Here is a 22,112-nt window from a genome sequence, read left to right as displayed (position 1 = left end):
ATAACCTAGAAGAAATGGACAACTTCTTAGAAACATATAGCCAGCCTTTCTAGGCTTAACCTTGAAGAACTGGAAAATCTGAACAGACCGATCACCAGTAACGAAATTGAATCAGTCATCCAAAAACCTTCCCAAAAGCAAAAGTCGGGACCAGATGGCTTCACTAGTGAATTCTACCAAACCTTCAAAGAGGATCTAATACCAATCCTGCTCAAACTCTTCCAAAAAATTGAAGAAGAGACACTACTCCCTAACTCATTTTATAAGGCCAACATTACCCTGATACCCAGACCTGGTGAGGACAACAGAAAAAAAGAAAACTACTGACCAATATCTCTGATGTATACGGAGTCCAAAATCCTAAACAAAATTCTAGCAAATAGAATGCAACAATACATTAAAAAGATGATTCATCATGACCAACTGGGGTTCATCCCAGGGGCACAAGGATGGTTCAATATATGGAAATTCATCAATGTGATACATCACATAAACAAAATAAAGGACAAAAAGCATATGATTATATCAGTTGATGCAGAAAAAGCGTTTGACAAGATACAACACCCATTTATGATTAAAACTCTTAATAAAATAGGTATAGAAGGAAAGTACCTTAACATAAAGGCCATATATGTCAAACCCTCAGCCAATATCATAATTAAGAATGAGAAACTGAAGCCCTTTGCTCTACGTTCAGGAACACGACAGGGCTGTCCCCTGTCACCTCTGCTTTTAAACAGTGTTGGATGTCCTTGCCAGAGCAGTCAGGCAAGAGAAAGAAATAAAAGGCACTCTAATTGGGAATGAAGAAGTTAAATGGTCATTCTTTGCTGATGACATGATGCTCTATATAGAAAACCCTAAAGACGCCACCAAAAAGCTATTAGAAACATGAACAAATACAGTAAAGTTGCCGGCTGCAAAATCAACATACAAAAGTCCATTGCATTCCTTTATACTGAAAATGAAATCTCAGAAAAAGAAATTAAAAAGACCAATTCCTTTTGCAATTGCAGCAAAAGAATAAAATACCTAGGAATAAACTTAGCCAAGGATGTGAAAGATGTATATGCTGAAAACTATAAGTCATTTTTAAAAGAAAGTGAAGAAGACACCAAGAAATGAACAGACATTCCTTTGCTTATAGAATGGAAAAATCAACATAGTTAAAATGGCTGTATTACCCAAAGCAATATACAGATTTAAGCAATCAAAATCCCAATGGCATTTTTTAAAGAAATGGAACAAAAAATCATCAGATTTGTGTGGAACCCCAAAAGACCCTGAATAGCCAAAGCAATCCCAAGAAAAAACAATGCCATAGGTGTCACACTCCCTGACTTTAGCTTGTACTACAGGGCAACAATAATGAAAACAGCATGGTTTTGGTAGAAAAAGGGACACATAGAACAATGGAATAGAATTGAGAACCCAGAAATAAAACCACATAAATATGGGCATATAATTTTTGATAAAGAAGCAAAAAACATACAATGGAGCAAAGGCAGCCTCTTGAGTAAATGGTGCTGGCACAATTGGAAAGCCATGTAGAAAAGAATGAAACTGGACTGCTATCACCAGTCACAATGGACCAAAAGTAACTCAAAATGGACCTGAAGCAATAAACTGCATAAAATAAAACATAGGTACTAAACATGTAGAGCTTAGGTTCAATGAGCATTTTATGAATTTAACTCTGAAGGAAATGGAAGTAAAAGCTAAAATAAATGAATGGGACTGTATCAAACTTAAAAGCTTCTGCACAACAAAAGAAACCATCGACAAATAAAGAGGCAACGAAGTGAATGGGAGAAGATTTTTGCAAACAACGCTTTTTATAAGCAGCTGATATCCAAAATATACAAGGATCTCATACAACTCAACAACAAAAACACTAACAACCCAATTGAAAAATGGGCAGAGGACCTGCAGAGACATTTCTCCAACAAGGACAAACAAATGCCAAATAGACATATGAAAAAATGCTCAACATCACTAATCATCAGAGAAATGCAAATAAAAACCACAATGAGATATAACCTCACCCCAGTTTAATGGCTTTCATCAAGACAAATAGTAACAAGTGTTGGAGAGGCTGTGGAGAAAAAGGAACCCTCATACACTGTTGGGAATGCAGATTGATGCAGCTGCTATGGAAGGCAGTGTGGAGGTTCCTCAAAAAATTACAAATAGAGCAGCACCTTTGTCATTTGAGAAGCACAAGACCATTTTGAAGTGGTATTTGAAATTTGAGAACGTTGTGGAAGTACAATGAAAATGGAGGCATGAGTATGCAACAGAACCTCCAACACACCCCAAAAATTGCACCTATTTGTGATAAGTTTGAGATGCATGATACTGTATGAAGAAACTGAAATGGCATGTGCAGTGATACAAGTGGACACGTTGGTCAACGTTGCTCGAGCATTAGTTTGCCGTAATCAGAAGTATCAAAAAAATAAAAAATAAAAAACAGAAGTCTCTAGATGCTGATGGTAACCACTTTGAGCACCTCATAATTGCAGAAGTCAAACGTGACATGTATTCATCTTTTGTTATTGGTATATATTGAGTACTACAATTAATACAGTTTTATCCTTTCTTAAAAAAAAAAATTACAAATAGAATTACCATATGACCCAGCAATCCCTGTCCTGTGTATCTACCCAAAAAATTTGGAAACATTTATCCAGGAGACATGTTGGCTCCAATGTTTATTGCAGCTTTGTTTACGGCCAAGTCATAGAAACAACCTAAATATCCTTCGATAGAGGAACGGATAAAGAAGTTGTGGCATATACACACAATGGAATACTATTTTGCAGTAAGAAAAGATGAAATAGTACCATTTGTGACAACATGGATGGATTTTGAGATTACAATGCTAAGCGAAATAAGTCAGAAAAAGTAGAGAACCATATGATTTCACTGATATGTTGTATATAAACCGCAAACAACAAAAGAACAAGACAGAACTGAAAGCACAAAAACTCATAGACATAGACAATTGTTTCGGGGTTCCCAGATGGTAAGGGTGGAGGGGAGTTATAGAAGAGGGTAAATGGGATCTCATGTGTGGTGATGGAAAGAGAACTGACTGGGTGGTGAACACACAATGTGAGATATCGTTAATGTATTACAGAGTTGTTCACCTGAAATCTATGTAACTTTACTAATAATTGTTTCCCCCCAAAACTTTAAAGGAAAAAAATCATTAGTGTTCTTACACCCTAACAATTAATTATCTGAAAGGCAAATAAAATGATCCCATTTACTGTAGCATCAAGTACAGTAAAATACTTAAGAATAAAATGAACCAAGGAGGTGAAAAGATCTCTACATTAAAAAGTACAAGACACTGATGAAAGAAATCAAAGACCAGTAAATGGAAAGATACTCTATGTAAATGAATTGGTAGAATTATTATTGTAGAAATGTCCATACTACCCAAAGCCATCTATAGATTCAGTGCAATCCTTATCAAGACTCCAGTGACATTTTTTACAGGGGTAGAAAAAAACAATCCTAAAATTTATATGGAGTCACAGAAGTCCTCAAAATAACCAAAACAATCCTTAGAAAGAAGAACAAAGGAGGCATCACACTTTACTATAGCCTTATAACATAGCTTGAAATCATAATCAAAACAGTGTGGTGCGGACATAAAAACAGAAATATACCAATGTTACAGAATCAAAAGCCCAGAAAGAAACCCAAGCATATAGTCAACTAATTTGTCAACAGAACCAAGAATAATCAGTGGAAAGAAGATAGTCTCTTCGGTAAATGGTGCTGGGGAAATTGAATATTTGCATGTAAAAGAATGAAACTAGGCCCCTATCTTACACCACTCACAAAATTAACTCTGAATGGATTAAAGACTTAAATGTAAGACTGGAAAATGTAATACTCCTGCAAGAAAACATAGGAAGAAGGTCCCTGATGTGGGTCTTGGCAGTGATTTTTTGGATATGACACCTAAAGCAACAAATAAAAAACCAAAAAATAACAAGTCGTGATTACATGAAACTAGAAAGCTTCTGCACAGCAAAGGAAGTGATTGACAAAATGAAAAGTAACGTATGGAATGGGAGAAAATATTTGCAAATCATAATAAGGGGTTAACATCCAAAATATATAAAAACGTCACACAACTCAATAGCAAAAAGCCCAAATAATCCAGTTAAAAGGAGCAGAGGAGCTGAGTGGATATTTTTCCAAAGAAGATATACAAATGGCCAGCCAATAGGTACATGAAAAGATTGTTAACATCACGGATCATGAGGGAAATGAAAATCGAAACCACAAGATATCATCACATGCCTGTTAGAATGACTATTACCAAAAAGACAAGAAATAAATGGTGCCATGTATGTGACCAAAAGACAACCCTTGTGTGATGGGATTGCAAATTGGTACAGCCTCTATGAAAAACAGTATAAAGATTCTTCAAAAAGATAGTACTACCATATCATCCAGCAGTGCCACTTCTGGGTATATGTGTGACAGAAATGAAATCACTATGTCAAAGAGATTATCTGCACCCCCATGTTAATTGCAGCATTATTTACTATAACCAAGATATGGTAACCATCTTAGTGCTCATCAAAATGTGAATATATAAAGAGAATGTGGTATACATTGCTCTAGAATGTGGTATATATGTTAATACAATTTCCTTTTTTATTCACCGATAATGAATGAAATCCTGCCCTTTGTGACAACATGGATGGACCTTTAGGGCATTATTCTAGGTGAAGTAAATCAGAGAAAGACATATACCTTATCTCACATGTGAAATCTTAAAAAAAAACACAAAAAAAAACACATAGAAAAAAGGAGTTCAAATTTGTGGTTACCAAAGGCAGAGGGTAGCTGTGGGGGCATTGGATAAAGGTATTCAAAAGGGTTAAACTTCCAGTTACAAGGTAAATAAATGCTGGGGATGTAATGTACAACATGATGATTATAGTTGTAAAAAAATAATGTAAACGGAGCCACTTTAAAATGGAGTCGGAGCTGCCTTCCCAGAGCTGCCTTGCACAGTTTATGCCTCAAAATTTTAGAATGTTAAAGTGGGGCAAAATAATCTTAGGACTGAACCTAAAGCAACATTGTGCCCCAAAGAACTGTGCAGAAACAAGAAAGCAGATATTATGCCTACCAGACTGAAAATTAAAAACATTTTTTAGAATTAATGTCACCATGCTAGCTTATCTGCACCAGTGACCACAATCTATATTTAGAATATTCTCATCACCCCCAAAAGAATCCCTTAACCTATTAGCAGTAACTCATTTTCCTTTACCTCCCAAACCCCAACACCAGGCAGCCACTAGTCTTTAGTCTATAAATGTACCTATTCTGGACATTTCATATCTATAGAATCATAATTTGGGCCTCTTCTGTCTTTCATTTACGATAGTGTTTTCAAAAGAGTTATCCATATTGCAGCATGTGTTAGAACTTCGTTCTTTATTGCTGAATAATATTCCATTGTATGAACACACTACATTTTATTTATTCATTCATCTAATAAATAATCTGATAAGTTAATATTTGGATTGTTTCTACTTTTGGCTCTTAGAATAATGCTGTTATGAAATTCATGTGCAAATTTTGTGTGGACGTATTTTCAGTTCTCTGTGGCATATATCTCCTGTGTTTCCCTGAAAGTAAGACCTAGCCGGAAAATATGCCCTAGCATGATTTTTCAGGAGGACATCCCCTGAACATAAGCCCTAATGCGTCTTTTGGAGCAAAACTTAATGTAAGATCTGGTCTTTCATTAACAGTACGAGTGGAATTGTTGGGTTATAGCCTAACTCTAACATTTTAATAAACTGCCAGGTTGTTTCCAAAGTGGCTGCACCATTTTACGTTCTCACCAGCAACGTATGAGGATTCCAATTCTCCACATCCTTCACAACAACTATAAATTATCTGTCTTTTAAAAATTCTAGTTATCCTAATGTGTACCAGGTAGTATCTCACCCTGATGACTAATGATATTGGGCATCTTTTGTGTGCCATTCTATATCTTTTAAAACATTTAAAAAATTGTTACTCTTCTTTTATTTAGGTGTACAAAACAACGTAATGATTAGACATGTACAACCCTCACAAGTGATAATCTGAACAAGTCTGGTACCCCTCTGACACTGTACATAGCTGTTACAAAATACCATTGACTATATTCCCTATGCTGAACTTTACATCTCGTGACATACATATATATATATATATATAATTATACATATATCTATATATATATATAAATTTTTTTTTTAATTGGGGAATATTGGGGAACACTGTTTCACCAGGGCCCATCAGCTTCAGGTTATTGTTTTTCAATCTAGTGGAGGGCACAGCTCAGCTCCAAGTCTAGTCGCCATTTTCAATCTTTAGTTGCGGGGGGCACAGCCCACCATCCCATGTGGGAATTGAACCAGCAACCTTGTTGTTGAGAGCTCGCACTCTAACCAACTGAGCCATCCTACCGCTCCTCCAGCAGCTCATCTACAGCTCATTGTCTTCAGTCTAGTTGTGGAGGGCGCAGCTCACTGGCTCATGTGGGCATCCAACCGGCAACCCTGTTGTTTAGAGCTTGCGCTCTAATCAACTGAACCATCGCCACCCTAGATATATATTTTTAATTACTCTTGACATTCATTGTTATTTTATGTTAGTTTTAGGTATACAGCACAGTGGTTAGGCATTTATATAATCTATGAAATGATCCCCCCAGTAAGTCCAGTACCCATCTGACACCCTGCATAGTCTTTACAACATTATTGACTATATTTCGCATACTGTATTTCACATCCCTGTCACTGTTTTGTGATTACAAACTTGTACTTCCTAATCCTTCACCTTTGCACCCATCCCTTAAACCCCCTTCCATCTAGCAACCATCAGTTTGTTCTCTGTGTAAGCCTATTTCTATTTTCTTTGTTTATTTTGTTCTTTAGATTCCACATATATGTGAGATTATATGGTATTTGTCTTTCTCAGTCTGACTTATTTCACTTAGCCTAATATCCATGTTGTTGAAAATGGTAAGATTCATTCCTTTTCATGGCAGAGTAATACTCCATTGTATGAAATGTACCACAATTTCTTTTTTCTTTTTTTTTTATTGGGGAGCAGTGTGTTTTTCAGTCTAGTTGTGGAGAGCGCAGCTCACTGGCCCATTTGGGACACGAACCAGTGACTTTGGTGTTATGAGCACCGCACTACTGAGCCAACTGTCCGCCTGCTGGCAGCTCAGCTCCAAGCTTAAGCCGTTGGTTTCAATCTAGTTGTGGAGGGCACAGTTCACTGACCTATGTGGGAATCAAACTGGCCACCTTGTTGTTAAGAGCTCATGCTTTAACCAACTGAGCCATCCGGCCACCCCCACAATTTCTTTATCCAGTCATCTACCTATGGGCATTTTGGTTGTTACCAGGTCTTGGATGTTGTGAATAGCGCTGCAATAAACATAGGGGTGCATATATTTTTTTGAATTAGTGTTTTGGATTTCTTTGGATAAATTACTGGAGTGGAATTGCTGTGTCATAAGATTGTTCTATTTTTAAGTTTTTAAGGAAACTCCATACTGTTTTCCATAGTGGCTTACCAATTTGCAATCCCACCAACAGTGCATGAGGGTTCCCTTTTCTCCACATCCTCGCCAGGACTTGTTTGCTGATTTATTGATGATAGCCATTCTGACAGGAATGAGGTGGTATCTCATTGTGGTTTTATTTGCATTTCTGTAATGATTGGTGATGCGGACCATCTTTTCATATGTCTGTTGGCCATCTGTCCTCTTTGGAGAAGTGTCTGTTCAGGTCCTCTGCCCATTTTTTAAATTGTATTGTTTGGTTTTTTGGTGTTGGTTTGTATGATTTTGTAAAATAAATTTTGGATATTAATCCCTTATCAGATGTATCATTGGCAAATATCTTTTCCAATTCAGTAGAATGTCTTTGTTTTGTTGATGTTTGCTTTGCTGTGCACAAAGTTTTTAGTTTGATGTAGTCCCATTTGTTATTTTTTGTTTCCCTTTCCCGAGGAGAGACAGATCAATAAAAATAGTACTAAGAGTAAGGTCTGGGAGTTTACTTCCTATATTTTCTTCTAGGAGTTTTATGGTTTCAGGTCTTACATTTAAGTCTTTAATTCCTTTTGAGTTTACTCTTGTATACGACGTAAGAAGGTGGTCCAGCTTCAGTTTTTTGCATGTATCTGTCCAGTCATCCCAGCATCATTTATTAAATAGATGTTCTTTACCCCAATGTAAATTCTTGCTTCTTTTGTCATGGATTAAGTGATCAAATAGACATGGGTTTATTTCTGGGCTCTCTATTCTGTTCCATTGATCTATGTGTCTGTTTTTAAACTGTTTTGATTACTATTGCCTTGTAGTAAATTTGATGATACCTCCTGTTCTTATTTCTCAAGATTGCCATGGCTATTCAGGGTCTTTTATTGTTCTATATAAATTTTAGGATTATTTGTTCTAGTTCTGTAAAAAAATGCCATTGGTATTTTGATAGGGACTGCTTTGAATCTACTGCGTTTCCCCCCAAAATAAGACTGGGTCTTATATTAAAGTTTGCTCCAAAAGACACATTAGGGCTTATGTTCAGGGAATGTCATCCTGAAAAATCATGCTGGGCTTATTTTCCTGTGAGGTCTTATTTGGGGGAAACACGGTATATATTGCTTTGGATAGTATGGTCATTTTAAATATATTCTTCCTGTTCATGAGCATGGTATATGTTTCCATTTATTTGTATCTTCTTTAATTTATCTCTTCAATGCCTTATAATTATCTGAATACAGATCTTTTACTTCCTTGGTTATATTTATTCCTAAGTATTTATTTATTTTTGGATGCAATTGTCAATGGAATTGTTTTCTTAATTTCTCTTTCAGATAGTTTGTTACTGGTGTATAAAAATGCAACCGACTTTTGAGTATTAATTTTGTATCCTGCTACTTTACTGAATTCATTTACCAATTCTAATTGTTTTTTGGTGGAATCTTTGGAGTTCTCTCTATATAGTATCATGTCATCTGCAAATAATGACAGATTTCCTACCTTCTTTCCAATTTGCATGCCTTTTATTTCTTTTTCTTGTCTGATTGCTGTGACTAGAACTTCCAGCACTATGTTGAGTAAAAGTGGGGAAAGTGGGCAACCTTGTCTTACTCCTGATCTTAAGGGGAATGGTTTTAGCTTTTCCCCATTGATTATGATATCAGCTCTGGGTTTGTCATATATGGCCTTTATTATGTTGAGATATGTTCCCTCTATTCCCACTTTGCTGAGAGTTTTTATCATAAATGGATGTTGGATCTTGTCAAATGCTTTTTCTGTGTCTGTTACTATGACCATGTGATTTTTATTTTTCATTTTATGTGGTGTATCACATTAATCGGTTTGTGGATATTGAACCAACCTTGCATACCAGGCGTGAATCCCACTTGATCATGGTGTGTGATCTTTTTAATGTATTGCTGAGTTTGGTTTGCTAATTTTTTGTTGAGGATTTCTTCATCTATATTCATTAGGGATAGCGGCTTATAATTTTTTGTATAATGTCTTTGTCTGGTTTTGGAATCAGGGTAATGGTGGCCTCGTAAAATGAGCTTGGAAGCCTTCCCTCCTTCTGGATTTTTTGGAATAGTTTGAGGAGAAGAGGTGTTAATTCATTTTTTAATATTTGATAAAATTCACCTTTTGTTAGTTGGGAGCTTGTTGATTACTGATTCAATTTCATTGGTAGTAATTGGTTTGTTCAGATTTTCTGTTTCTTCTTGATATAGCCTTCAAAAATTGTATGCTTCTAGGAATTTATCCATTTCTTCCGGTTTGTCCAATTTATTGGCATATAGTTGTTTGTAGTATTTTCTTAAAAAGTTTTGTATTTCTGTGGTGTCGATTGTCACTTCTCATTTCTTTGGGTCCCCTCTTTTTTTCTTGATGAGTCTGGTTAAAAGTTTGTCAGTTTTGTTTATGTTTTCAAAAAACCAGCTGTTGGTTTCATTGATCTTTTGAATTGTGGTGTTGTTTTTTTTTTTTAATTTTTAAAAATTTTTTTAGTTTCTATTTCATTTATTTCCACTGTGATATTTATTTTCTCCTGTACTCACTTTTGGCTTCATTTGTTCTTTTTTTGGTTCCCTTACGTGTAAATTCAGACTATTCTTGTTTCTTTAGGTAGGCCTGCATTGCTATGAATTTCCCTCTTAGGACTGCTTTCATTGTGTCCCATAGATTTTGGGTCATTGTGTTTTCATTTTCATTTGTCTGAAGGTATCTTTTGATTTCTTCCTGATCTCATCGTTGACCCATTCATTATTTAGTAGCATGTTATTTAGTCTTCATGTGTTTGTGTGTTTTTCTTTTTTTTATTTTTATTTTCCTTGTAATTGATTTCTAGTTTCATAGAACTGTGGTCAGAGAACACTCAGATATGATTTCAATCTTCTTAAATTTGTTGAGACTTGTTTTGTGGCCTAGCATGTGGTCTGTCTTGGAAAAATGTTCTGTGTGAACTTGGGAAGAATGTATATTCTGCTGCTTTGTGGTGAAATGCTCTAAAAATAACAATGAAGTTCATCTGCTGTATTATGTTGTTTAAGGCCACTGTTTCCGTGTTGATGTTCTGTCTGGAAGATCTGTACGTTGGTGTCAATGGCATGTTAAATTCCCCTACTATGCAGTACTGTTGATCTCTGTCTTTATGTTGGTCAATATCTGTTTTTATATATTTAGGTGCTCCTATGTTGGGTGCATAAATGTTTACTAGGGTGATGTCCTCTTGTTGGATTGATCCCTTTATTATTATGTAATATCTTCTTTGTCTCTCATTATAGTCTTCATTGTAAAGCCTTTTGTCTGATATAAGTATTGCTGGCCCAGCTGTTTTTTCTTATTTCCATTTGCGTGAAATATCTTTTTCCATCCCTTTACTGTCAGTATGTATGTTTCTCTTGGTCTCGGGGCGGGGGGGGAGCTCTTGTGGAAAGCATATGCATAGGTCTTGTTTTCTTATCTATTCAGCTATCCCTGTGTCTTTTGATTGGAGCATTTAATCCATTTATGTTTAAAGTGATTATTGATAGGTACATAGTTATTGCCATTTTATTATTCATATTTCTGATCTTGGTGTTTTGTTTTTTCCTTCCTTCTGCTTAATGGAGTCCTTTTAACATTTCTTGTAATACTGGGTTGGTGGTAATGAATTCCTTTAGCTTTTTCTTATCTGGGAAGCGCTTTATCTGTGCTTTAATTTTAAATGATAGCCTTGCTGGGTAGAGTAGTCTTGGTTTGTAGGCCCTTGTTTTTCATAACTTTGAATATTTTCTGCCACTCCGGTCTGGCCTGCAAAGTTTCTATTGAGAAATGAGCTGATATAGGAGTTCCCTTGTAAGTAACTAGTTGTCTTTCTCTTGATGCTTTTGGGATTCTCTCTTTGTCTTTAACTTTTGCCATTTTAACTTTGGTGTGTCTTGGTGTGAGCCTGTTTGGGTTCGTCTTGTTTGGGACTCTGCACTTCCTCGGCTTGTATGTCAAGTTTCTTCATCAGGTTAGGGAAGTTTTCGGTCATTATTTGTTCAAATAGGTTCTCAATCCCTTGCTTCTTGTCTTGTCCTTCTGGGACTCTTATAATGAATGTTGTTGCATTTGATGGTGTCCCAAAAGTCACCAAAGCTATCTTTGTTTTTTTCATTCTTTTTTTCTTTTTGTTGTTCCAGTGGGTATATTTTGCTACCTTGTCTTCTAAATCGCTGATTTGATCTGCTTCATCTAGTCTGCTGGTGATTTTTTCTAGTGTATTCTTCCTTTCAGTTATTGTATTCTTTATTTCTGACTGGTTCTTTTTTATGGTTTCTGTGTCCTCTTTATGTTTGCTATCTCTTTGTTGAAATTCTCACTAAGTTCCTTAAGGATTCTTATAACCAGTGTTTGAAACTCTGTCTCTTGTAGGTTGTTTGCCTCCATTTCATTTAGTTGTATTTCTGGAGGTTTCTCCTTTATTTGGGGTATGTTTCTTTCTTTCCTCATTCTGACTGTGGCTCTGTTTCCTTCTGTGTATTAGGTAGGTCATTTATGTCTCTCAAGTCTTTGCTGGATGCCCTTATGTAGTATGTGTACTGTGTAGTCCAATGGCATAATCTCCCTGATCTCCTGTGCATGTGTTCCAGGAGTATCCCTTGAGTGTGTTGTGTGTATTCTGCTGTTACAGTTGAGCCTAGATTATTTTGGTGCATCAGTGGGTGGGATTGACTCCCAGGCTGACTGACTGAGGACTGACTACACCCATAGTGTATGTGCTGCTCTGTGGGGGCTGACACCTCAGGGGGGGGCTCACCTCTGTGGGCTCTTGTGCCTGTTGAGACCACCCTTTGGGTGTGCCGCTTGTGGGGCTAACCAGTGCTGTGGTGTTGTCTGAGGCTGGCCTCTGTGTGTGTGTTTTCTGGGGCTCCCATGCAGGGCAATTTCAGCCATGTGTGTGACTTACCTGCGTCTACCTTGTAGGAGCCAAAGAACTGTATGTGGTTGGCTGCTGCCTGTGCTGGACCTGGAGTCATGTGGGGTGGGCTCGATGTGAACTGAGGCTGGCTGCCACCAATATTGGACGTGGGGCCACTTAGGAAAAGCTTAGGGTCCCTTAGTCCTATTGCCACCTGTCAGGAACCTGTAAGGCTCAGCTATTGAAAGAGCACCCTTTGGTGCGTGGGCCGGCTGTTTGACCCGGAGTTGAGAGTATCCTTCTGTGGTGCAGCCCTACCTGGGCGGGGTGGAGTCTCGGAGTCAAAAAATGCTAGTGGTCGTTTTTACAGAGTTAATGCAAGGTCACTTCTTGCACCAATGCCTGTCCTGTGACCACGTTGCACAGCTCCCTACAACACCATAGCCAGCCACTGCTCTCCTTGGAGCCCTTCCTGGCGTGTGACCACTTCACAAAATGCTCTTAGAACACTGCAGGCAGCCACTGCTTGCTGCAGGCTCACAAATCCCTGAGAGCTGCCCAAGAGTGGCTGCAGCGCAGGTCTTGGGTTACCGCCTATCACCAAACGTTTCCCAGGCCACCATGGGCCATCCATTACTGCCTAAAGCCTTCCGCAGCCTGTGGGGGTGCAGCCAGCAGCCCAGCAGTGAAGAGTGTCCCAGTTAATGCAGCACCAGCTGTGTGGGGCTTGGGGACCCAGGGCATCACCAAGGCAGTGCACACACGCAGGTTTCGCCAGACCAGTGCAGTCCCAGGTTTTGCCCTTTGGGGGAGGGCTCAACACAAAAGATGGCGAGCTTCTGTAGGCTACATGTGTTTCAGGCACCACATAGGGATAATAATTGCTCCTGTCCTTCCAGCCTTTTCCCTGAAGTCACACAGTTCAGTCTTTCCCTGTATGTCTCTGGGCGTCTTGAGTTGCTATCCCTCCACCATAGGCCAGATGAGTCTTTGCAGGTGAATGAGTCTGTGTCCAGGGTCTGTAAGAGGGCGTCTGGGTTTCCTGCTGCCTTCCATCTCACCGGCATGGAGAGATAGAGTCCTCTCTGATTTTCAGTGCCACATGTGGGAAGTCCTCTTCCTGGCGTAAGACCTCTGGTCTAGGGAGCCCTGCCCTATCCAGGGGGGGCCTCTGCCATTGAGATGTCCCTCCTAGTGTTCAACCACTACCTGTGGGTTTAGGGTCAGCCCGTTTTGTGTCTGCCCCTCCTACCAGTCTCAGTGTAGCCTCTTTATATCCTTGATTGTAGGAGTTCTGTTCAGCCAGTCTTCATATGATTCTTGAGGTAGATTGTTGTGTAATTTAGTTGTAGTTTTGATGTGACCCTGGGAGGCAACAGGCATAGTACTTATGGGATCCGCCATCTTAGACTCACCTCCTCAGGTCTGCATTTTTAACACCACTCCTTAGGTACACGGTGGGCAAGGGCTGATGGGGTGAGACTGATTCAGAAGCTATTGCAGGGGCTCATCCTTGAGTTGGAGTGGGTTTCAGATCCTTAACCCATTTTATAATTGGGTTGTCTTTTCAGTTTCTTGATGTGTCCTTTGAAGCACACAGATTTTCACTTTTGATGCAGTCCCTCTACAAAGTCAGGCCAGTCACCCCTGACTACAAAGCTCTCCTACTGCATTCCTTGCTTTTGAGTCCTGACCCTTAGTTCTCGCATTCTCACAGCTAATGTTGTCCTTTCTGCTCTCTTCCCAGGGATGGTTGCAGAGGAGTACAATGCCTTCTTCTACTCGCTGGTATCCCAGGACACACAGGAAATGGCCTACTCAACCAAGCGGCAGAGGTTCTTGGTAGACCAGGGCTATAGCTTTAAGGTATGTGTCCATTTGGTGTCTGGTCAGAGTAGGACCATGGCTTTTTTTTTTTTTTTTTTCCCAGGCCTCCAGGAGAAGTGGGACCACTGTTCACACCAGTGTGGGATACAGCTTGGGCAGGCAGAGCACGTGAGGGGGCTGGAGGCCCTGCTGCAGACTCCCTTTGTCTGCATGATTGCAGGGCAATTTGAGGGAGAACATAGTGCAGGATCTCCTCCTGCCTCCAGCTTCCCACAGTGAATGGTCGAAGGAGAGATCCTCTGACGCAAGAGGCTGGAATCTCTGCCTGTGAACTTGGTACAGTTGTCCTGTGCAGAGACCATTAGATGTTGGGGGCACATGTGCAAGCCTCACAGGACTTGAGGTGCCAAGGAACTGTGGCCCTCACTGTGTAAGTCTGAGCCCCTGGGGTTACTTTGTCAGGGGGTGCCCCCTCCAGGCGGCTGGGACAGTGCTTCCCAGGTGGTAAGCCGGGCCTCACAGGCATTAGAGCTATTCAGTGTACAAATCAGGTATTTGAATGACTTGTGAAATTTTAAATCTTTGTCTAGCTTTCACTGGCTGGGCTTTTGCTTTCTTTCCTGCTTGACACAAATAGTTTATATCAGGATTTAGTTCCCAAGGGTTTTTATTTGTGAGGGTGGGTGGAGGGTGCTGGAAGCAGGGGACTGAAAGAACTTCACTAGAACTTGTGTCTACAGGTGCCTGGAGTCTTGATTTGAGGCAGACTGGGCTACCTTGTCGGATACTTCCCAGTGGGTCTTTTTGTAAGTTAACGAGAGCCTGTCAGCCTTAGACAAGAAGGCTGGTTGTCTGACACCTCCCCTTTTAGCCAGAGGCAGTGACACTCTCAAACTCCTCATGCTGGGCTAGAGGATAGGACTCTTGGGGCAGTGTTTGCAGGATTTGCATTGTGACCTTTCTGTATAAAATTGGGTGCTGATAACAGCATTACTGCTTCCTGATGCCTCAGGCAGTCACAGCCGTGGGAGAAGCACAGAGTCAGGAAGTGCGGTGGGTTCTTGAAGGATGAGCTCGACAAAAGACACGTGAGCACCAGCTGTCTGTGTTTGCAGGAGCAGCTTTGATCTTCCTTCCTTCAGTGGTGCCGCTGAGAGCGGCCAGCTTAGAATTCCCAGAGTCATGACCCTAGCGGGGTGACCAGGCCCGGCCAGGGCAGAGGTATCTCATGTCTATACTCCAGATGTGCGGCCACTAGAAGAGCTCAGCCAGATCCTGCTTCTAGGAATATTCTTTTAATTAAAACTCTGAGAAGAATTAAAGAGAGGAAAAAAAGTTCCCTTTACACAATCAATCCAAGCTTTCTGCAGGGATAAGTAGGCCTTGTAGTAGTAAGTTACCCCCAAAGAAATGAAAACCAGGTCTTTTGTCATCTTATTCTTTTAGAAAAAACCTTGTAAGTCCGTTCTCGTCATTTTGTTATTCGTAAGTGCTCCCTCCTGCTGGAACCCCTGGGTCCAAGCTGGGAGGTGGAAGCCCATTCTTGGGGGCAGCAGGCTGTGCTGTCCAGTCTCTGGTACCTTCCTTTCCCTAGTGCAAGATGGGAAAACTACCAGAGTAGGTGTTCAAAATCACCAAGATCCCTGTGGATCTTCCATAAGTGGTCATTTAGCGGCTGTGTGTTGGGAGCTGATTTCTCTAGCATCTTTGTAACTTCTCCTGCCTCGCAGTCATTGGCAATGTTCCTTGCTGACAGCAGCTGCGGAAACTGGTCTCTGGGCTGCCCAGAGGAGCTCTCCACTGGCAGCTCCCTGCTCTGCGGGCCCAAGGGAAGAAACCCAGGGGGTAGGGCCAAGGGAGAGGAAACAAGAGGACATGTCGCCTGCTGGTTTTGGCTTCGCAGGTGATCACAAAGCTTGCTGGCATGGAGGAGGAAGAGTTGGCATTTTCGACAAAAGAGGAACAACAGCAGCTCTTACAGAAAGTCCTGGCAGCCACTGACTTGGATGCGGAAGAAGAGGTGGTGGCAGGAGAATTTGGCTCCAGATCCAGCCAGGTGAGTGGGTGTGGCTCCAGGTGTCAGTTCTCCCGAAGGACCGAATTCTTAGACACGCAGATGTGCAGTTGTGTGTGCGCGTGCATGGACCTGTGCAATTTTCTGAAAAACTTGGAAAACACTGGCAACTGTAGAGAAGAGGATAGTAACAACCTGTTAACTGTTCATGTGTGTGTCCTTGCTTCTGTACATATTTCACATGGCTTAGCCCACGGTTTCTGTAAATGGACTCCTGCTCTGTTCATGTAACAGTCTGGTGTAAGTGTGTTAGTATTATGATGTAGGAGCCCAGGAGGACAAATATGACTGCCGGCTCTCACTGGGGTGGCTGCAGGAAGGGCTGGGATGGGCCTGGGCTGCCGCCCCTACTGGGGCCTGGGCAAGTCGCTGCGTCTTGATTTCCTTCTCAGTCATGGGGCTGAGCCTCCAGCTTGTAAGATGGGTCTGATGATCAACTCATATTGTAGTCTCAACACTTTGAAAAATTTAGAGTTCTCTGAAAATACTCAGCTTCTCATTTATCCTGCAAATACTTATTGAATGCCTACTATATGCCAGGCCAGTACAATATGGTATAATTAATGAAAGTGTCATTATGAGGAGTTATCAGACCTTCCAAGGAGAAAAATATAGTTTAGTTAGATGCTTTGGAAACGAATCGGTATTAGAGCCAAAAGGTGAGCAATGACTGGAGCAAGGAGAGAGAGCTAGCATCACCTGGGGGCTGCTGCCATTCCTGCTCCCTGACACCTTTCTCCTGTCAGACCTGGGGTGGGGGCTCGATCTCTCTCTGGTACCCGACATGGAAGCCCCAGAGAAACTTCCTGCCTCTGACCGCGTTCTGAGGTGCGGTTGGTCGGTTCCACCTCACAGGGGGTCACCTAGTCAGGCTGTCGCAAGCATTGCCTCAGTGCCTGCCTGCGTACCCGTTATGATCTGGTGTGAGTGCCGTGTCAGGCTCTGGGTCACACCCTGGACTTGAGGGGTTTCTGTTCACAGCCTGTGTCCAGGCAGATGTGGTTCTCCCCGCTTCACAGCTTGAGGTGTGGGCATTCATTATGTGCCCAAGGTTCCACCTGATTCAAAAATTTACGGCGGAGTCTCAGGAAATTTTGAGGGGCTTCTGCCCTCATTGTTAAAAAATTCTCTCCAGAAATTGTCATTAAGAGAGGCAGAAGCTAGACCACCTGGGTTCAAGTCCCATCTATTTAAGAGCTGTGTGATCTTATGCAAGCTACTTAACCTCTCTGTGTTTCCGTTTTCTCTTCTGTAAGATGGAGATTACAATGGTTGTGAGGATTAGATAAATTAATACGTTGTAAATACTGCTTAGAACCATATCTGAGACATCGTAAGTGGTTAATAAATATTACTCAAAAAATAATAAAATTTGTTAAACTTACAAATTTTATAAACTTATTATGAATGTTATAAAAGGAATGTCTTTCCCCCTGGAAACTGACAGTGGGCCGGGTCCCCCACAGGTGTCTCGGCGCTTTGGTACAATGAGCTCCATGTCTGGGGCCGACGATACCGTGTACATGGAGTACCACTCTGCTCGGAGCAGGACCGCCACCAAGCACGTGCACCCACTGTTCAAGCGCTTCCGGAAGTGACACCCATGGAGTCACGCAGGTGAAGGCTGCATGCTCAGACCAACACTGGAAAAGGGATTTTCAACGTAACATTTTCTTTTCATTTCTATATCCATGTGCTTTCCTGTAGCATTGGCCAAACTGATGTAGATTCAATATCTGTTGACTGTGTGGAATAAAAGGCATCAAGAACTTGGTTCTGTCTTCATGGGTCATCCAGGGTTTTAAAAAAGTGGGACTATATTTTTTGGTCTTTTCAAACTTGAGTAGTCATATAGGGGAGTTCATTCCTGTATATAAAAATTTGTAATATTTAAGGGGTATTTATCTTAATGTTCTTCTGAATTAACAAATGCACCATTTAACCACACTTCATTATCAATGTCCTTGTACCTTGTCATATGAATGGGTCACGTCTGGATGACAACCATCCATCGAGGCCCCGTTTTGTAGCAGGGGAGGAATGAGATGGAGCCCACATGTCCCCAGGGAGTGACTGGGGCGACGAGAAGAGAGGAATCGCCACTTGGTGGAGGTGTTGACGGGCCAGGCCCGGGAGCTGGGGGTGGATAGTCCAGGCAGAGGGACGAGCTTGAGCATTTGTAGTACTGCCTTCTCTGTGTGCACCCACCGCGTTTAGTACTCTCGGTCACCTGAAGCTCATCGCCTCCTTAGGAAACCAATGCACATAGCTCCTGGTAGATAATCTTCTCTGACTGAACGACCTCTTATTTCTCTTTCAAAACACATTTCTGGTATTTCTGGGAGACGGATTCCTCTTCTAATAGCTCCTTAGTCTAAAGACCCTTGAGTCTTTAATGGCTAGTTTCTTTACGCTGAAAAATGTCTTTGGACTGGTTTTTTATTATTGCTGATATGAAAGAAAAGGTGTTAAGGAAAAGAGACAAAGCAGGATTGCTCCCTAAAAGAAAGGCACACAGGCATAGGTCATGAAGACATGATCAGTTGGAACAAAATGCTTGTTACCCAAACCTTGGTTTAAGATTCTCCTTCCCCCGGGTCCCGGGGTTTTGGCTCATCCTTAGCCGACAACCCCTCCTGACAACAGGCTAGACTCAGGGTAAAATACTGTATGATCTGCTGACTGACCATGCCATTCCCTTTCATCCCACTTCCTGACACCCTCTTTCTACTTGTTTCCTCCTCCCTATATAAGATTTTTGCAGGGACAAAGTACCAAATAGAGCTGCATAAAGAACTATAGAGATTTGCTTAGGGTCCCTCGATTCTTCCCCTGAGCACAGGTTAGCACATGCATGTAAGGAAGTACCTGAGGCTGGGAAGAAACCGCATACAAGGATCAGGGAGTTTACCCAAGGCCTGGCCTTTTCCTGTTCCCACCAGCCAGAGTGAACAACCCCATAAACCACAGGGTATCTTGTAGTTTTCAGAAGGTTTGCCTCAGTAGTGTGGAAACTTAGACCTAACCTAATGCTGCATCGGTCCTGTTGAATGAAGTCTAAAAGCAAGACCCGAAAGGATCAAACTGTTTCCAAGTAACTTAACACCATCCCAGAGCAAAGCTAATTATTGCAATTCAAAAAGTATCCAGCAACCAATAAAGTACAATGTCTGACATCCAATCAGAAATTACCAGGCAAGTAAAGAGCCTGGAAAATACGATTCAATGAAAAAAAGAAATCAAATGCTTTCAGAAATGATCCAGATAATAGAATTAGTACACAGGGCAGTAAATGTTGTAACTATTCCATATGTTCACAAAGCTAGAGGGAAGATTTTTAATATTAAGTTGACATGAAAAATATAAAAATGACCCACATAAAACTTCTAGAGATGAAAACTACAATGTCTAAAATGAAAAGTATACTTTGTGGGTGTTTGCGGCAGCTTCTGAAATGGCTCCAGTTATCCCACCTTCTGGTACTCAGGCCCTGTGTATTCCTCTCCCTCGAGTGTGAGCTGGAAGTACAGACTTGCTTTTATTGGGTAAAATCAAAAGTAATGGGGATATCCAGGATTAGAGTACAAAAGACTGACTTCCAAGATATCTTGTTTCAACACTCTGACACTTCTCATTTGCTTGCTCTGATAAAGCAAGCTGCGTGGTGGACAGGCGCACATGGCAAGGTACTGAGGGGGCCTCAGTCCAGCAGCCCACAGTTGACAGAATCCTGTCACCAGCCGTACAGTGAGCTGGGAGATGGATGCTCCCCTCAGCGAGACAGATGACAGCGGCCCTAACCTAACCTCTGACTGTAGCCTGTGAGAGACCCTCAACCAGAGGACCCAGCTAAGGACCTGGATTCCTGATGCACAGAAACTGAGATAATAAATGTTATTTTAAACTATTCAATTTAAAAATTTTAAGCATTTTTCTTTACATTTTAAAAAAAATCGGGCACCTGCTATGTGCCAAGTGCCTTTTTAATTTAAATTTTATGAAATTTTTATTGGGGTGACATTGGTTAATAAAATTACATAGATTTCAGGTGTACAATTCTGTAATACATCATCTATATATCACATTGTGATTCACCACCCAGAGTCAGTCCATCACCATGTTTGATCCCTTTACTCTTTTCTCCTTTCCCCCTCCCCTCCTTACTTTCTGGTAGCCACCATATTGTTGTCTGTGCCTAGGAGTTTTGTTTGCTTGTTGCTTTCAGTTTTATGTCCCACATAAGTGAAATGGTTCTTCCAGATTTCTTCTTGTAGTTAATTTCCAGTTTAATACTAGTGGTTGGAAAATATTTGTTGATTAAGTGCATTTGGTGTAATGTGTCATTTAAGGCTATTTCCTTATTGACTTTCTGTTTGGATAATCTATGCAATGGAGGTATTCAGGTCCCCTACAATTGTGTTTTGGTCATGTTGTCCCTTTAGGTCTGTTAGTATTTGCTTATATATGTATTTTGGTACTCTCAGGTTGGGTGCATATATATTGATGAGTGTTATATCCTCTTGATGAGTTGTTCCCTTTAGCATTATAAAATGTCCATCTTTGTCTCTTGTTTACTGTTTTTCATCTTGAAATTTCTTTTATCTGATATAAGTACTGCTACACCTGTTTTCTCTGCTTGCCATTTGCTTGAGGTATCATCTTCCACCTATTCACTTTGGATCTGTTGGTCTTTGGAGCTGAGATGAGTCTCCTGTAAGCAACATATAAACTGGGTGTTGTTTTTTAATCCATCCTGCTACTCTGTGCCTTTCAATTGGTGAGTTCTGTTCATTTACATTTAGGGTGCTTATTGGTATATGCGCACTTACTACAGCCATTGTATCTTTTGTTTCCTGGTTGCTCTGTAACTCCATTGTTTCCCTTGTGATTCTGTCTGACATTTTAGTTTGATGGTTTTCTATGATTTTTTTTTCTCTGTCCCCCCCCTCCTTTTTTTTAGTGTTTCATGTGTTAGCTCTGGATTTTGTTTTTGTGGTTAACATTAGGTTTGTGTAAAATGTCACATACATACAATAGCTCTTTTCTTTCTAATTACCTCGTGTCTTCGTTCACTTGTGCCCATTCAGTCCTTTTCTTCCTCCCCTTTTATTATTTTGTTGTCACATATTATCCTTTTTTTATGTTGTGCCTTTGTTACCAAATTGTAGTATTTATAGTTATTTTCTAATGATCCCTTTTTTTCTCCTTTAGCTTTTATGTTATAATTGTTTAATATCCTGTTCCGAAGTAGATTTGCAGTTTCCTTCCTCTGTCAGTTAGTCATCTTACTGAAAGTTTTATATATTTTTTTCTTTTTCTTTTTGGTAGAAGAGCTCCTTTCAACACTTGTAATACAGGTCTTGTGGTAAATTCTCTCCGCTTTTGTTTGTCTGAGAATGCTTTTATTTCTTCTTCATCTCTAAAGGATAACTGCTGGATATATTATCCTTGGCTGATGGTTCCACTCTTTCAATATTTTGAATATTTCCTTCCATTCTCTCCTGTCTTGTATTGTTTCTGCTGAGCAATCTCATGATAATCTAATGGAGTTTCCTTTGCAGGGTACAGTCTTTTTCCCCCCACTGGCTACCTTAGAATTCTTTGTCATTTTTGACAGTTTGAGTAAAGTATGGCAAGGGTGTTTTTTGCATTGATCTAATTAGGTGTTCTGTTAGCTTCCTCTGTTCTAAAGTCCAATTCTTTCTATAGGCTTGGGAAGTTCTCATCAATTATTTCTT

General features: G+C 40.5%; 1 protein-coding gene across 2 annotated transcripts in view; it reads left to right on the top strand.

Annotated features, from left to right (window-relative positions):
* Positions 1 to 18,147, top strand: part of ERCC3 (ERCC excision repair 3, TFIIH core complex helicase subunit) — a 46,266-nt gene extending 28,119 nt beyond the window's left edge. For both annotated transcript variants that reach the window (XM_033102318.1, XM_033102317.1), the window contains 3 exons: positions 14,221 to 14,339; positions 16,204 to 16,356; positions 17,841 to 18,147. In XM_033102318.1, coding sequence (XP_032958209.1) covers positions 14,221 to 14,339; positions 16,204 to 16,356; positions 17,841 to 17,972 — 404 coding nt within the window. In that variant the 3' untranslated portion in view covers positions 17,973 to 18,147. The remainder of the gene's footprint in view (positions 1 to 14,220; positions 14,340 to 16,203; positions 16,357 to 17,840) is intronic.
* Positions 18,148 to 22,112: the final 3,965 nt, after the last annotated feature.

Source organism: Rhinolophus ferrumequinum, unplaced genomic scaffold (genome assembly GCF_004115265.2).
Source record: "Rhinolophus ferrumequinum isolate MPI-CBG mRhiFer1 unplaced genomic scaffold, mRhiFer1_v1.p scaffold_84_arrow_ctg1, whole genome shotgun sequence".
NCBI classification, from domain to species: Eukaryota; Metazoa; Chordata; class Mammalia; order Chiroptera; family Rhinolophidae; genus Rhinolophus; species Rhinolophus ferrumequinum.
Note: the sequence above shows the minus strand (reverse complement) of the source record. Positions and strands in the feature narration are given on the sequence as shown.